The sequence below is a fragment of the Rhagoletis pomonella genome, unplaced genomic scaffold (assembly GCF_013731165.1).
Source record: "Rhagoletis pomonella isolate Grant_MI unplaced genomic scaffold, Rhpom_1.0 Rhpom_scaffold_00008, whole genome shotgun sequence".
Lineage (NCBI taxonomy): Eukaryota > Metazoa > Arthropoda > Insecta > Diptera > Tephritidae > Rhagoletis > Rhagoletis pomonella.
The window spans coordinates 20,161,282-20,178,667 of NW_023458562.1; the positions used below are offsets into that span (position 1 = coordinate 20,161,282).

Consider the following 17,386-nt stretch of genomic DNA (forward strand, 5'->3'; position numbering starts at 1 on the left):
CCTTCACTTGGCTATACTTTTTGCTGCCGTCCCGAGGATGTAGCCAACGTTATTGATTATTTTCCCTTATACGACGATGATGATGATATTGAACAACAAGAACCATAAAGACAATATATGAAAATAATTATAAATTTGGAAAACCCTTATGGGTTCCCGACGAATAAAAATTAATTAAAACGCATTATATGTCCGTATTTTTTTTAGCTTGAAATCGCTTAGAAAACTGTTATTATTTATTTTTTTGTTGAACTGGTGTAAATTAGTAAAGTTAATAAAAGTAGACTGGCGCTCACACATATGGTAATGTTTGGCCGATCTTCTCCTCCGATTTGTGGCGTGCGCCTTGATGTTGTCACACAGGGGAGAGGAGGCATCTACAGTTTACGCCGACTCCGAGCGACGATTGCATTTTTATGAGAAGCTGTTTTTCATGGCAGAATACACTCGGAGATTTACCATTGCCTGCCGAGGGCGACGCTATTTAAAAAAAAAAAAAACTTTTTTATGTTTTATTTGTAGATGTTGGTCGGAAACTGGGCTCGTACTCAAGCCCTGCATAACCACTACACCACAGCAGCCGCCATAGATAAAAATAAATATTTCTGATCGAGTAAGAAGATTTCTTTCAGAAATCTCAAAAAAATAAAATTATTATAACTTTTACTAACTATTGTTTACATAAACGATAATTAGCAATTTAGGTAGATATTAGGAAGTAAGCTACAAAAAAAAAATAAAAAAAAATCCATCACTTCAATTTCCCGAAGTAATTACTTTTTCAGTTTCATTATTCTTGCTGATTTACTAAGTCCTTAGGGGTCTTTTCGACTAATACTGCTGATTTTTTTAAATAAAAACTTAATTTTAAACTACTTTATTTTGGGTTTTTGCATAAAAATTTTTTAAAACTGCTTTTTGCACTTTTCTTAGTGTTGTTACGTATTGCTAGAGTGTAATATTATTATTATTATTATTATTATTAGTTATTTTATTTGTTCGTTCATCATGCACGAAACAATTCTGAGGTTGGTTGGAAACAATATTTAGCCCACCCTAATGTACATAAGTAAACATGCACATATACGTATATGGAACATATGTATGTATGTACATATGTATGTTCATATATAAATTTGCATCGTAGGCGACTCATTTAAACTTTATACAATACAATTTATGTATTTGATAACCAATCTTATGAGATTAGAATAAGCAAACATCTCAAATTCATAAACATGATATGTCCATCATGAAATTCTTTGCTTGGTATAAACAAATAAATACATATGGATGTTGGTATGTATACAAACCTTCCCCGATAATTTTGATATCATCAGCCTGAAGTTCTACATAAAAAAACACACAAACGTAGGAGTGTGTTGTTGAAAGTAATACGAAAATTATTCAATCTAAGCGAGCAAAAAAAAAACAATTATTATGTACATAAATGTTATCAAAAGCCCTTAAATAAACTGGAGTTCAAAGTACCCTAAGGCAATGGACACTTTTGTAGTGCATACAATTCTGAAGAAAACCCATTATTAACCAAGATTGTACCATAAAATGCCTCTGAGCTGTAGACTCTTTAAGAAAAAAACTCAAAGATTACGTGTATTTTATGTGGGAAATTTTGCACGCCTTGGGCGAGTACTTAATGTTAATATTAAGGGTTCAAATTTTCAGGGAGCTTTTTTTTAGGTGTTTTCCACAAAATTTTGAGGTAGGAGTGAAAAAAAAACAATAGTCGCAAAAAAATCGACTTAATATATATACACACATATGTATGTAAGTTAGATATTTTATCATGCTTATTGACGGAGAACTAAGAACTATCCGTATATCGATATTTGAGATCGATAAGATCGACTTAACTCGGCAGCCAGTTCAAAATCTTAGAAAACTTTTCAAGAACGCCCAATTTCAGAATTTTATTGAAAAACACCCTATAACAGAATTTGGTTTGGTTTCACGAACGGCGATTTTATTTTTATGACAAGCCGTTTTTCGTGGTAGAATACACTCGGAGGTTTGCCATTGCCTGCCGAGGGGCGACCGCTATTTGAAAACAATTGTTTGAAAGAAAAAAAATTTACATTACTTCTTGGTTCCACCTAACGGAGAAATTAAAATATCTTACACTGGTGCCCAGATACCGATAAAGAAATGCGTAGGTAATCGCCTTTCGCTGAATCAGGTTTGTCTTCTCCTGTATATTATTTGCCTTCTTGTAGTAAATATAATATGGGTATTCATAGAAACACGTAAATGCTTCGTAACAGCGTAAACTCGTAAATAAAACGTTGTTCCATACAAAATTAAGTAAGTTTACGAAGTTTACTTGGTTACGAGGTATTTACGCGTTTAGATGAATTGCCCTTAGTAATAATTTTCCATTGTTTCGAAAAAGAATATGTATCTAGTTTTATTTATAATAAACTATTGTAGTCAAGAAATTATGGTAGGAAAAAGTCCCAACATAAAAATTTGGACAAGATGCAGTTCAACTGGAAAGAAATATATCGTCACCTGAAACGCAAAACGACGGTAGCAACATCGTAAATGAAATGGAAAAGTCGCGACTAATAATTTAATTTTTTTTTATAAAATAATGTGGGATTCATCCATGAAAAGGTGAGTTTTGAATTTTTTATTAGTTATAACATTTTGCATTTCCACGATGATGTTTGTTACGTCTTTTTGTATTTCAGGTGACGATATGTAAGTTTCGGATTTCCTTCGAAAACGTCTTCTATTGAACGAGACAATAATAGAAATTAAATATTATAAGAGCCACCTTAATATGCATCTGCCATTCTACTTTTATATGTGTATACAATGTGAAATAAACAAAAGCGGTGCCCTTTTACTGATGGTCCTAACTATATGTAATGCCGCTTTTAACTACAAAATGCAAGCTCAGCTCTATATGTATAGATTTGTGTGTTCGTACACAATCACATTTATATTGCGATTGCATATATGTAGTTCAGAATTAAGTGATAGCCGATTGATTAATATAAAATGTCCAGCAACAGGTTCATCATTTTCAGTTTCGCTAACTTCCGAGCCGCGCGCAGTGTCAGCAATATGTTTAAAATAAATTTTCAAATATTTGTGCTGAGTTGTTTGTGTTTGAGCTTCTCGTACTGCTGTCGATTAAGAGTACGACGTCCATATCCACTGCTGATCAAAAATTTTGGTTCGAAAAATATTACCTTTCGTGCCAGTGGAAAGGGAGTTACTCTTAACAAAGGAGAATCCGTGGAAGTGTATTGCGGCAGCGGGTTAAATATAGAGAATTCGTGAGTTTTTATGAACTAATTTCGAAGAAAGCTAAGAGATCGTCTGTGGCGATAATAAGTAATTTTTCTGTTTATTTCTTATAAGCAATGGCTACAAACAACTACCAAACAATCAATACCAGACGGCATTATTGTTTTGTGATGAAAATAATTATATCGGAGCGCGGGGAATCTATGAAAACAGACACGGGAGCGAAGTTCTAAGTATATATTGTTCATCGTCATCTAGTGAAAGCTTATATGAAAGCAAAAGGAAGTTGGGCAACTGCGAGGGATCTATGAGCTATGTAATTGGCGAAAAAATTCCGTTTTTAGGAACAATTAAGAAACTGGCAATGTGCTACGATATAGACAACTTTGCATTGAAATATGCAAATTACATTGCTTACCAAAAAAATGACATTTTAATTTCTTACGAGGTAAGTTACTTTAGAACTAAGCTTATACTACATATGCAATGGTGCTATTTTAATGCAACTGACTGTGTGTTTTAAACTAACTCCTAAGCTATACTTATTTTTACACTTTAGGATAACTTTGATAATGATCTGGAAGTGGACCTCGAACAAAAGGTAGACAATCTGGAAAACTATTTCGATTTCATGAGGTGATTGTTCTAAGCATTAAGTTGTGCAAAATATACTCATTCTTAATCGCTGGAAATAAGATTTCTCGCTTAAAAAATAATATACCGACGGATGTGTGGAAGATCGCCCTATCTTGGCTGCCGATTCGAAAAGGCCCTACCTAAGCAAACCGTTGAAAAACGTCCTATTTCAGAATTTGGTTGAATAACGCCCCATCTTAGCTGGCGATATATTGAATTTATATTGAGATAGGACGTTTTCGAAGCGTCATTAAAGATAGGGCGTTTCTGAACGAAATTCTTAGATAAAGCGTTCTATAGAAAATTCCCGAAATAGGGCGTTTTTCAACGTTTTGCTGATATAGGGCGTTTTCGAATCGACACCCGCTATAGGGCGATCTTCCATTAAGCTGACGATCTGTATTTTCCCATATTGTTATTAATTTTTTTCTTGCCTACAGTCAAGACTCTTTTAATAACTCAAGAGATCGGCAGCAAAACGTCTTCTTCAATGCTTTCAAATTCGATTATGACTTGATCATTCAAGACGAACAGCTGAATAAGAAGTTCGACAGCTGGAACTACATGTTGAACACTATGTGGTGGCGTAAGTTACGTCAAAATAACTGGCGTTTCTTCCTCGACGCCTTAAAGGAACGCACAAATTCGGTAAAATACAGAGTGTATGTGGGCACTTACGGAAACGCAACTTTGCCAGCAACAGAAAGCTCCAATGGCCAGCCGGAGGCAGTGGCCGTGCAAACCGATGGGTTGGCAGTTACGGCGCCATTGTACATCTGGGCATATTTGAAATCGCTTTCACCCGGAAACGACGAGGATTTCGTGGTCTTAGCGCACAATTCACCCTACGTAATTGAATGCGTTTTTTTTACGCAAAAGTATGTATGTAAATTCTAACTTTTCTCTGTTCTACTTCCAGAGTCAATCTCCTGACCACACTGAGTTTTGTGCCAGCGATTTGTGCGATGATATACAATGGCTAAAGGACAGCAGATTCGGACGCCTTCGGCGCATACCCACTTTTGGATACACATTCTGTTGCCGTGCGGAGGAGGTGGCGAAAGTGATCGATTACTTTCCTGTGGCTACGCTAGCTATCGAAACGTCTACCGCAGCTGCTGCAGCGGCTACATCTCAATGATTATTTTTTATACTTTTTTAATATTTGGACACCATAAGCCTTAAATAAAATTGTGGATGATCTAGACTTGAATAAAAACAATAAATAGTGTAAAAATAGGTAAAAATATGGGACAAAAAATAGATTCTTTGCTGTAAAAGGCTTTTTCAATGTTTCAATTCTGCTGTGACTACATAGAAAGGAATGCATTTTCTATAGCACTAAAGCCATATCGATATAATATTTATTCAAACTAGAGAGGGTTTCACAATATTTTGGCTTCTTACGGAGACCGATCGGGTCTAATGTGCATACATATGAACACAGATAGTCAATATTTAACTCATTTACATTGTTACTTATCAGCTTTCGTATATTCACAATTTAAATTTTTATAGAGGAGCCAAAGTCTGATGGCGAAAGAATTTCACTTAATCGAAATCACAATGAATGTGTATATATTAGGGAGTTCGAGATAGTTATTATTGTTTGCAAAATTCGATAACGTACATATGTATACACATACATATATAATTACATATCGACGGCTGAGTGGAAGATCAACCTATCTCAGCAGCCGGTATGAAAACGCCGTATCTAACAAAATGGCTCAAAAACGCCCTACTTCAGAAGCAGCAGCCTCCTCTTCAACTCGAGCTACGAAACCACTGAGCTCTCCTACGGCAGAAACAATAACACATAATGGCCCCTATTGCGAGTGTCGACTGGCAGTAGAATAGAAATTTGTCGATCGAGTCGATCATCTTTTATTTTGCTATTGTGTAACTTGATCGATAAAAATTTGTACTATTGTGAATGGTTGACGGAATTGTAAACAGCTGTTTGTTTGTTTACATTTGTTTCTTTAATGTTTCATTTACATTTTTAAAATAATTGCTTTTATTATAAAATTTAAAAAATGGACACAGTTGAAATATGGTTTAGTGATGAGGAAGATGATGTGGAAGCTAATAGATTAGTAGAGTTGGCTAAAGCAAGGAGGGAATTGCGAGATTCGTCGGATCCCTTGGAGTTGGAAGATGAAGTGTATGTACATATGTGAATTTTATGAATAGAAGTTGCGTTCCCGATGCTTCAAGGTTTTTAGGTTTTACAGGATTTGCAGGAAAAGCTGTTTTCTTCATTAATAAATTTTATGGAAGTTTAAGAAATACGGTACCGTTTAGTTATTTGTACAATGATGTTGAGTATTTGTGTCAAAACGCGTGACCCGAGTTTTAAAACTTTAACATACAAGTGTAGTGAAAGAATTAAACTTTAATTTAACATAAAGATTTCAAGTTTTCGAGCAGTAGTTAATTAATAAATTATGCAGTATTTTGTAAACTTTGATGTTGGTTCTGCGCAAAAACACTGTGGATGGCGTAGCCGGAATTATATGCACAAGAAATATTGTATATCTTTCACAAAAGAAGCGGAGCTTCCTCCACTGCTCTTTACGGAAATTCCTTTGCATATGTCCTCACTCTCCTGCATCAGCTCGACCAACCGCGCAAGTTGCCTTTTGTTGCTTACAATTTTTGATCTGTAATTCAGACACATATGTACGTACATATGTATATTTCACAATTTTTTACAACTTCCAATTCAATTGACTTACTTATTATCCATTATAGTACCACTTTCTTATGTAAATTTTATAAACGCAAACTCCAACGACTAAAAAACAGCAATAGAAGGATGAGCGATTAAAAAGTATTCACAGTCGCTAATTGAGCGACTAAGCGACACTCACAATACCATCGATAATCGATAATCGCTTAATAGTCGTTTATCTACTGCCAGTCGACACTCGCAATAGGGGTGAATAGGTGCAAGCACACACACCAACGCTAAGCCATTAAAGACACTGGTACGGGAAATCCAAAGTTTAGTTTTTTTTTCACGAAAGTGGAACGAACCGAGAGGCCAGAAGGTCCGACCCCGAGCATTCTACGCACTACATTCCGCTAAAAGCGTCGTTTGAAATTTTTGCGGATGGAGACAGAGCACACCACTTAAAAGTCATTCTCCTGGTCCGATGTACCGATTACGCCGTTATAAAAAAAAAATCTGAAACGCGGCAGATCAGAGTGGCCTATCTTATGTATTGTGGGTCGCTGAATCCGAATCCGAGGTCAGTATTTAAAAGTTAGCATTTTTTTCTGAACGTTCCGAGAACGAAGAATGACACTGAAGATGGCACAATGCCGAAACCGGTTTGTCTCCAAACCAAATTTGACACGGGATAACGGAAAACCGTTCCACAATACATTACATTCATTTACTTTGGTCAAAGAGGGATTGTTTAAAGTTGTAAGTGTACGGGTAAAGTTTCAGGAACACAATTGAAAGACATCGTATGATTTTTCACGTAAATGGTCAACATACATACATAAACACTTACTCAAAATCGTTGAAATTGTTTATAATAGAAATTGTTTATACCGTATCGGAAAATCAACTACCGCTGCCGCTGCACAGTGGGGTCGAAATCAAAAAGTGCGGCTAAAATTCAAACCTTTAAAAAAAATATTCAAAATTTAAAAAAAGGAAAGGGGGGGGGGGGGGGGGGGGGGGGGGGTGGCCAATATTTAAAACAAAAAATTCAACAAGCTCCCATAAATATTTCGATCTTTTTAACTAGATTTCTTAGAAAGATTTTGAGTACGCAGTTTAATAGCGTATTCACTTTAAGTACAATAAAATGCAAGTCTGAAGTAGCTGGGACTTGCTGTTGTTTTTGGGATTTTTTTTTGTTAACGATGTCAGTCATTTTCTTCCGTGCGAAGTATGTACATATGTTTTGACGATTTTTTTTTTGTATGGAGAAAATGACAACAGCTTCAACAAAAAAAATATTCAAACACCAACGGTAAGTCGCAGCTACTTTGAACTTGCACTTTATTATACGAAAATTGAATTGGCTACACAAATACAAATTGGCATTCCTAAAGCCTCTCTAGGAAATCTCATTAAAAAGCTCGAAATTTTTAAATACAGGTGAAGCTAATAAAAGCGTGTAAAAAAATACATTACAATTCCAGTGGCAGACTTTAGCAGCTGAATTTTGTTTTCTCCAGTAGCTAATACTTTTCTAAGTAACGTTTTAAAGGCAGCATCCTTATTACTGTTTAACAACTCAAATTTTGTTAAAAAAAAAACTCTTATATGTATATATTTCTATTTCACAAAATTTTTTACGTACATTCCATTTAGTTTTTTTTTTGGATTTCCTTTACTCAAAATACTTTAACTCATCCTTATGAATCTATAAAAATAAAGACGAGACAGGCATTTACTGTGAAAAGTTTTCGCATACGGATCCCTTTAGCCAATTCAATGATGGAAAAGCCCTATCTGGAAACTTTTTTTCGACCACACTTTCGGATTTCGGCTACACTGTGCGCTGTGATATAATGGTTAGCAGTGCGCGCCACCATTCCGCAGGGCCTATGTTCATAGTTAATATTTATTTACTTTAACTGATATGAATATCGGCTGTCGTTTAAACATCCTAAGTGTAGGCATACATATGTGCATGAAAGTAGATGAAAATAAGCACTTACATACATACATATGTACATTCACTTGCACTTTTTGCATATGTAGATTTACTTTACATAAAAGGCGCATCGTCAGCCAAACCTCAGTTCAGTCTTGGATTATAACTTCTGGAGAGTAGTTACGAGTAAGAATGTTTAAACTCGATTTTTTATATTTAGTGATATTCACAGGGCTTACATTGGCATCGTCATGTCAACTGAACGTTGAAAGCCCATTGCCTGTGCTTTCAAAGAAATTCGGTTCCAAAAGAATTGTGTTCAAACCACTTAAAACCTCAATAGAACTGAAATCGGGAGAATCAGTTATGGCGTATTGCAATAACGGAATAATGTATAAGGTCCAACTACCCAGGTAAATAGATGGACATGTACATATGTATGTATATATGTAGATGAATAAAGGGATATAAATATGTACATACATACATAAATATACATATCAGATGCATTAAATAAACATAGGATACATAGTAGGCAGTTTCGGTTTTCGAGTTATTTGAAAGATGTCAATTTTCAAAAAACCGGTTCCACAATTTCCATTTGAGAAAACAAAGGATAAACCGGTTTTATTTTACATATTTTCTCTATAAAAACACTTACTGTTAGTCAGAAATCATTACTAAAAATAGATATACTACAAACATACATACTTATGTAGCTTTAATATAGAAATCAATAAGGTAAAAAAAGTTCGAAATAGTAGTAATTTTCTGGAAAATTTTCCAGAATGAATTTCTTTTTTTTTATTGTAATTAGAATTCTTAGATTCTGGCGTATATTTAAATAAACAATGTGAAACTCCGATTTATTTGATTTTAAAAATCCGGTTTACTCGATATTCGAAAAGCCGAGATTTCAAAAAATCCGCCTAAAAATAAGCGACGAAGCGATAAATAAAACGAATTGTAATTTTTTTTAAGTCGCGGTAAATTTAAAGTTCACAATAGTGTTCTAATTGAATTTTTCGGCTACAATAATTAAAGCATAAGTTGTAAAAAAAATTTAATATCCTACGTATTTAATTTATATTTTTCATTTAAATATAATTATATAATTTTAGTACTTTAATGTGCTTAGTTTTAATACTTTAACAAACAAATTTTTTCCAACCATGCTAAGTAAAATAGTAATTACTACAAGTTTTTGCCACCTTCAACAATTTTTTTTTCGTATGTAATTTAACCTAAAAGTCCCCAGTGTGGACGCTTTATCAAAAGTGCCGCTTTTGATACATTAAATCGTGGTTGGATATGATGAAAATTACCTGAATGAACATAAAGGAGTTTAGAAATGCTTTCAATTTATAGCATGTATAGAGGCTATTCAATCGCTGTGAGTGAAAAAGTTTTGTGTATTGATTTATTTGCATATACATATGCACTTGTTAGTATTGTTTATTTTTTACTTTTGTTAAATACAAACTGTTATGAAAAAAATTATTTGATTCAAAAAAATTTTATGATTTTAACTAGTGTGGTAAAACGCTTTTTTCCAAGAGTTTGATGCTTTTTGGAAACCAAATTTTGGCAACACTGACAGAAAGCCTGAAAAGCGCCAAACGCCTGAAAAGCTTGTTCTTTAGTTGTACCTTAACACTAAGCGCCAATCTAATCTTATTATTATTAACTTTTTTATTTTTATTTTAGCATACCTTCCTACTATTCGAGATATGAGGCACGTCTAAATATCCCAAGGTAAATGAAATTAGTCTGTATTAAGTAATAAGATTTTTATATTTTATAATCTTTTATGCGGTGCTATCACTGAATCCTTCTTAGTCCGATTTTCGACAAATCTACAATCCAAATTGCTACGAACGTGTGTAATATGGGTAATTTTGTAGAAATAGTACGGATTTCTAAAAAAAGCGCTTTATTCAAAGACACCAAATCTAAATTTTTTGGGCTATAAAATTACATACCCTAAAAGGTTCTTAAGATTCAGATTCAAAAGTTCGAAATTTTGATGAAAACTTGTTGCATTTTTCTAAAGTTTGTATTCAGTTTGAAAATTTAATTTATATGGGTTTGGCTGAAGCACAAACAACATTTTTATAAAGCAATAACAAAAAAATTTTAACTTTTAAAACAAAACATTGTGGATTAAAAAAAATTAACATGTAGACACTAGAATAAGAGCATCTAAACTATTTTTATACCCGAGCGCACTTGTGCACAAGGGTATATTAATTTTGTTCACATAACGGTTGTTTGTAACAGCCAAAACGAATCGAGATAGATATAGACAAATGTATACATAAATGATCAGGATGAAAAAAGAAATCGATTAAGCCATGTCTGTCTGTTCGTCCGTCTGTCCGTCTGTCCGTCCGTCCGTGTACACGATAACTCGAGCAAAAATTGAGATATCTCAACGAAATTTGGTATGCAGGTTTCCCTTAATCCAAGGTAGGTTGGTATTGAAAATGGGCGAAATCGGACTGTAACCACGCCCACTTCCCATATAACGGTAGTTTCCAGAAATACGAAAACTGCGATATTTTAGTAACTATTAAAGATAATTCACTCAAAATTGATATTTACAATAATTTTTAGACGAAAAATAAGAATATTATACATTTTTGGAAAATGGGCGTAGCCACGCCCACTTATGGTTACATGTGTATATCTTAGGAACCGCTGCACCAATTTCTTCCAAACTTGGCACATTTGTTGGCCTTCGCACAGCATACCAAATGGCCGAAAATTTTTAAAATCGGACAATAACCACGCCCACATCCCATATAACGGCAATTTTCGGAAATACGAAAACTGCGATATTTTTGTAACTACTGAAGATTATTCACTCAAAATTGATATTTACAACAACTTTTAGACGAAAAATAAGAATATTATAAATTTTTGGAAAATGGGCGTAGCCACGCCCACTTATGGTTACATGTGTATATCTTCGTAACCGCTGCACCAATTTCTTCCAAACTTGGCACAGTTGTTGGCCTTGGTACACCATACCAAATGGCCGAAAATCTTTTAATTCGGACAATAACCACGCCCACATCCCATATAACGGTAATTTAGAGAAATACAAAATCTTCGATAAATCAGTAAATATTGAAGCTAATTTATTCAAAATTGATGCTTGCAAAAATTCTTTACCAAGAAATACTTTTATGGTACAATTTTGTAAACTGGGCGTGGCACCGCCCACTTATGATCACAAATATGTAAATCGGTAACCGTTCTACCAATTTTTACCAAACTCGGTGTGGTTATTATTGTTATTATGGTTATTATTATTGAAATCGGACTAAAATTACGGCCGCTTTTCATATAACGGTAAATTTCAGTAATGCTTGAAACTTCAATATTTCGAAATTGAAGGACGCCAATTTACTCAAAATTGATACACCCCGGCTTACCATCTAGCCGTGGGTTTCGGAAAGTTGAAAAAACATATATTTAATACTTGCGCCGGGTATTTAATGTTCGGCTCCGCCCGACTTAGACTTTCTTACTTGTTTTTTTTTTAATTTTGCGGTTAGCAGTGCGCGCTACCACTCCGCTGGGGCTGGTTTCAATTCCGGTTCAACGCAACACCAAAAAATGAAAACCAAAAAAAGTTTTTTTCTAACAGCGGTCGCCCCTCGGCAAGCAATGGCAAACTTCCGAGTGTATTTGTGACATGAAAAACAGCTTCCCATAAAAATTACAATCGCCGTTCGGAGTCGGCGTAAACTGTAGATCCCTGCTCTCCCCTGTGTGACAACATCAAGACGCACGCCACAAATCGGAGAAGAATGTAGGCCAAACACTAAGCGCCAACCTATTATTATTATTATAAATAAAACGCTTAAAACAGAACTGGGCGTTGAATCTTCATTATTACCCGAAAGAACATATTGACGGGTTTGTTCTGTCTGTGGGCAGCTATTCCACGAAATTATTATTGAACAGTTAATGTTAAAGATTGCTCCTTTTGGTAACAATAAAGATACCGACATAAAAGAAAAAAAGGTTTAAATGGACTGAATATAGTGAATAAAAATTTGTGATCGAAGTCATAATTCAGTTGACATGGAAATTCCCGTATATGTACGTATATGGGTGTTTCCATAAAAATGTAATCCGAAAATGCAAGTAAATGACTTCAAACTGCTTTATAACTCAAAATTTCGTAATCAGATGGCGAAAAAAGGTTTTTTAAACGCTAAACGGTGGATAGGAGAACCGAAAATTTTAAAATATATATGTTTTACAGGTAAAAATATTGTGTGGGAGGAGAAATCACATTTTAATTCAATATTAAACCAACAACGAATCGCTTTTGCTTAAAAATGAATTTTTTATAATGGTCTGTAATTTTACTCACGTCCTTTTCATCGATTTTCTCGGCACCAGTGTTCCAAGCGCACCTAATTTTTTTGTAAACCAAAGGACGGTATAAAGGCTACACAACGGCAATTTTTTTTTATAAGTGAATTCGATTTTCGTATGACTTATTTAACTCTAAAATTGTACGAATGTCACGTCAGACATCATGGAAACATCCATATGTTTGCGTGCTACAAATCTGTGGTGCCAGGTTCGAACCTCCGTTGGAGCGATTAAAATATAGAACTTATAAAAAAATAATAAAAAAAGTAAATGCGATATGAATTGCAATTGTTCTACAACAGTAAATAACGTTGTTTTTCTCTTAATCAAATTTAAGGAATTTTATTTGGCATCTTTTTTTTATTGAGCCTATTTCGATGATTTTATTAGCTTATTTTGAGCACCTAAATCGTGATTTTTAGCGCTTATTTTTATTTTCTCCAATAATGACAGTGATGATGTGGAATTTGAATCGAAAGCTTTAGAAGCAAACTCGGCAGAGATCACTTGTGATTCGCTTAACCAAATTGGAATCAAGGGTAAATTTGACGGCAGTTCCAAGAATATTATTATTTTCTGCATACCCCTATCGAGCCCTGAAATTTACGAAAGTAAAACAAAATTGATAAACTGTGGAAACTATGAGAGCTATGCGATTGGTGTACCCCTCCAGGCTGTTGGAATAGGAAATCAAATCCAAGCCGGCGTTTGCTATGACCTCAATAAGTCTTCACTAAAGTTTGTCACGTTTGTAGCACATCTAACTAGTGACGTCGAAGTCGTTGATGAGGTGAATATTTCGTGTACCGTAATATATCGTTGACATAAATACATAAAAGCGCGATGAGCTGATCCAATATTTTTTTTATTATATTATATTCAACAGCGCAAAGCCACAAATGAACTAACCGTAACTCTGGATGAAAAGATTGCCAGCTTGGAAAACTATTATAAATTCATGAGGTATGTATCTATGCATGTGTGTAGGTGAGTATGAAAATTAAGGTTTTAAAATCTTTTTTTCTGTGGAGAAACCTCTTCAACGTACACATCAAATCTAAGAGTGTGTAGCGTGATAAAGTTTAGGTTAAGATCTAACTATCGAAAATAGTAAAATGCAGTAATATATTATAAGGGGAAATTATTTCTTGGGATATGATCGATTTTCAATCGTTTATCAGTTATTCATTCGAAGTACATACAACAAGGCTGTTCAGGATCTTGTGCATATGATCAAGCATTTGCATATTTCGGTTGGCCATCAGCAACCCAACTGAGTATCGCGTTGCTATCCATAATAGACCGATGACTTTATTCCTAAGAAGCCAAAAAATATGTAGATCTTCTGTATCTAATATCCATAACTTTAGTTGTAACTTTATACAAATAATTTACGTGACAAAATATATGCATGTATGTATGTATACAACTTTTAAATTATTTTTTCTAGTCAAGAAGCTTTTGATGCGGCCAGAGAGGCTCCGGATAGATGCCAAATACCACTCATCAATGCCTTCAAATTTGATTTTGCCAGCTTATTACAAGACGGTCCATCGAATATCGACCTAAATGACTACGCCTACTTATTTAACATTATGTGGTGGCGTCAACTACGGCAACAAAACTGGCGTTACTTCCTTGATGCTCTGCGAGAGCGTACACGATCCGATAAGTATCTCGTTTATATGGGCACCTATGGCAATGCTAGCCTCCCATCGGTGCATCGCAATTACGGTTCATTCAAACCCGATATTGTGTCCGTTAGCACAGAAAATTTGACTGTCAATGCACCAGCGTATATTTGGGCCTACTTGAAGCCCTTAACACACGCCGATGAGGAAGAGGAGTTCGTTGTTATTGCACATAATTCACCATATGTAAGTACAACGTACTGTAGGTTTAGGTTAGGTTAAGGTGGGAGCCCCGAATATCCATTGATTAAATTTTCCATTGTGGTACAACAATGTAGAATTTCGCAGGCAGCTGTTTTTCGCTACAGAGAGTTCCTCAGAAGTGTTGATTAAATAGCTGAGCTGCGGTGTTTAAACATTAGTCTAGTGACAGCTGGGCAACTGAGAGGGAAGTGCTGAGATGATTCTTTTTTGGCCTCAAGAGCTGAAGCCAGGAAGACCTTCCAGCTTTGAAGGTTGAGGATTTCCCTGCGCTCTCTGAGCCGTCTGTGCAGGAATAGTCTACAAGCTGCCAAAGTAACTCCTAGCCAGTCATCAGTCCCGTAATATCCAGATTTGTAACTTTGTCCTTCGATCCAAATCAAATTGATTTTTTAATGCTCCGATGCGATTATTAATTTTTTTTAATTGTACCATGCGCCTCTTTTATAGCGGCCACCCCAGCCTGAAAGATGCTGCGAAAGCCGACAATAGAACATGAGAGAGAATACACCTTCTCCAACTCTGCCATCCAGCTTCGATCCCTACGCGAAAATATTTATTGTACCTCTACTCGGAACCTGCTGTAGCCGATTGGTTAGAGGTGCATACTGTAACTCCATAGGTCCAAGGTTTGATCCGCTGTTAGAAAAAGGGTTTTTTTGTAACCAGCGTTGGCCTTCTGCCTTATAAAGCTTCTCCATCCATTTGCCGTTCGAAGGCGGTGTAAAACTGTTGGTCCCTCCAGCTCTAGCTTCCTACGTAGAATATACTTTTGTTGTGAAACAATGACCCCTTATAACATACTTGGCTTGATGATGGTTTCATATAAATAGGTAATATATCGCTTTTGGAGAGAGGCCCCTTCTCTTTCCATTGCATTTTTACAGCAGTAAGAGCCACTGGTGCCTTTTTTTATTCGCTCATCAATATTTGGCTTTTAAGACAATATTCCGTCAAGGATCACGTCCAATAACTTGACCCTGTCATAGAGCACAAGCGAAACGCCCGTTATCGAGGGAAACTGGGTGTAAATAGTGCAAGCTCCGTCATTCCAGGATTAATAGCAAGAACGCAGCTGGCAGACGAATTCGCGACCTAATTTAGGCAATAGCCCTACATCCTTCCCTTTCCACATCCTCCACGACGATATACAGAAAGGGTGAACGAACATCTTCTTGCAGGGTGCCCGTATTTACGCTGGATAAAGACGTTGTCCCACTAAAACTCGCTATAGTTAACATCTAACGAAATTTAAAAAAAAAAAACATTAAAACTTCTACTTTTTTTGTTCTAACTTTGCAGGTAATGAATCCAGGACATACCGAATTCTGCAGCGTTGATATGTGCGACAAAGTTGAGTGGTTGAAAACTAGCACTTTTGGTAATCTTCGACGCTTGCCAACACTAGGTTATACCTTCTGTTGCCGTCCGGAGGAGGTGGCAGAGATAATTAAATACTTTCCAATGGCAGCCGAGAAGAACGAAAGTACTCAGACTACAGAACTTCGTTTAACAACAGAAAAAGAAATTTGAGATTCGTACTCACAAAACTTATTTCTTAAAATAGTATAAGTGTCCTTCTTTTGAAAGTCATATACAAACTTAAAATGGGTTCAAATATAACCGAGCTAAAAGTTATTTAGTGCCGGAAGTCATGCGAAAATGGTTTTTTAAGAATAAGTTGAGAATTTCAAGGTGTTAGAAAAATTTTAAGCGCAGTTTCGTGAACTAATTGACCAGCCCTAGGACCTGTAATAGGTCAATTAAACAGTTCATGATCAGTGTAACATCATGTAATAGAATCACTCAAAATATTTTTGCATTAATCGTTTAAAACAAGTTCAGAATCTACAAAATCAAGATATCCAAATTCATTTTTGGATAACTCATAAAATAGCTATTAAAATTCATTTCAAGTGAATGAAGTTCCGCTGATAGAATTCATATGAACTGCTTAATTTTACCACAGAGTATGGCAGCTTTTTCTTATTTATCAATAACTAAATTTTATTGCTTGGTATGGAATGACAAAAGTCCTGTTTTTCGTCAGAAAATTCCATTCCCCCTTTTTGTCATAAAACCCCGAAAAAAGGGCGAAATCCCGCAAACTGGCCACACTGCCTTTTACTCAGCACGCGCCTATACAAAATGTTTAGAAAGCTTAAAAGAGATTCGCGCGCGGGCAAGGCAGCGCCCATTACCGAAATATACATATCATCGTTTAAAGTACAAAACTGTGTAACTTACATTTGCTGCCAAAAATTTGAATTTCTCACACAGGCTCTTTACTCAGTCTTTAGACTATGTTCAAACAGGCCAATTAGCTGAGGCAGTTAAACTTTAAATTGCGGCATTGAGTTTGGTGTTCACCCACACGTCAGCTTTTTTATAGCCAAAATTTGTTTAATGTGAGTGCAGAAGTTGACATGGTATCTATGGGAATTGTTATCCTCCTATTTTCTTTATATAGAAATACACAGGGAACGGATTTTTAGGACCTAAAAACCTATAAAAAAGGCAAAATAAAATAACGAAATAGGCTGGAAAAGGCAAAATAAAATA

General features: G+C 35.2%; 2 protein-coding genes across 3 annotated transcripts; both read left to right on the forward strand.

The window, feature by feature from the left end:
• Positions 1 to 3,040: 3,040 nt before the first annotated feature.
• Positions 3,041 to 5,119, forward strand: LOC118744335 (the record flags this gene model as incomplete). Its single annotated transcript, XM_036477253.1, is given in 5 exon segments — positions 3,041 to 3,305; positions 3,391 to 3,724; positions 3,836 to 3,912; positions 4,353 to 4,761; positions 4,832 to 5,119. Coding segments are annotated over 5 exon segments (1,307 nt in total), but the record flags the coding sequence as incomplete, so codon positions are not given.
• A 3,559-nt stretch (positions 5,120 to 8,678) lies between these two features.
• LOC118744338 lies at positions 8,679 to 16,487 on the forward strand. 2 transcript variants are annotated; one of them, XM_036477261.1, is made up of 6 exons: positions 8,679 to 8,950; positions 10,245 to 10,292; positions 13,380 to 13,722; positions 13,819 to 13,895; positions 14,383 to 14,809; positions 16,127 to 16,487. In XM_036477261.1, exons 1-6 carry the CDS (start codon positions 8,730 to 8,732, stop codon positions 16,355 to 16,357), a joined length of 1,347 nt encoding a protein of 448 aa, XP_036333154.1. In that variant the 5' UTR covers positions 8,679 to 8,729; the 3' UTR covers positions 16,358 to 16,487. The 2 variants fall into 2 exon arrangements, with proteins under 2 accessions (XP_036333154.1, XP_036333155.1); XM_036477262.1 differs by having other exon boundaries at positions 13,386 to 13,722.
• Positions 16,488 to 17,386: the final 899 nt, after the last annotated feature.

Bases quoted from the DNA above. Each gene is read 5' to 3' on its own strand.
- LOC118744338 (XM_036477261.1), top strand. From the start codon at position 8,730: ATGTTTAAACTCGATTTTTTATATTTAGTGATATTCACAGGGCTTACA. The intron at 10,293-13,379 runs GTAAATGAAATT...TTTCTCCAATAA, and splicing joins GCACGTCTAAATATCCCAAG to TGACAGTGATGATGTGGAAT. The intron at 14,810-16,126 runs GTAAGTACAACG...CTAACTTTGCAG, and splicing joins TTGCACATAATTCACCATAT to GTAATGAATCCAGGACATAC.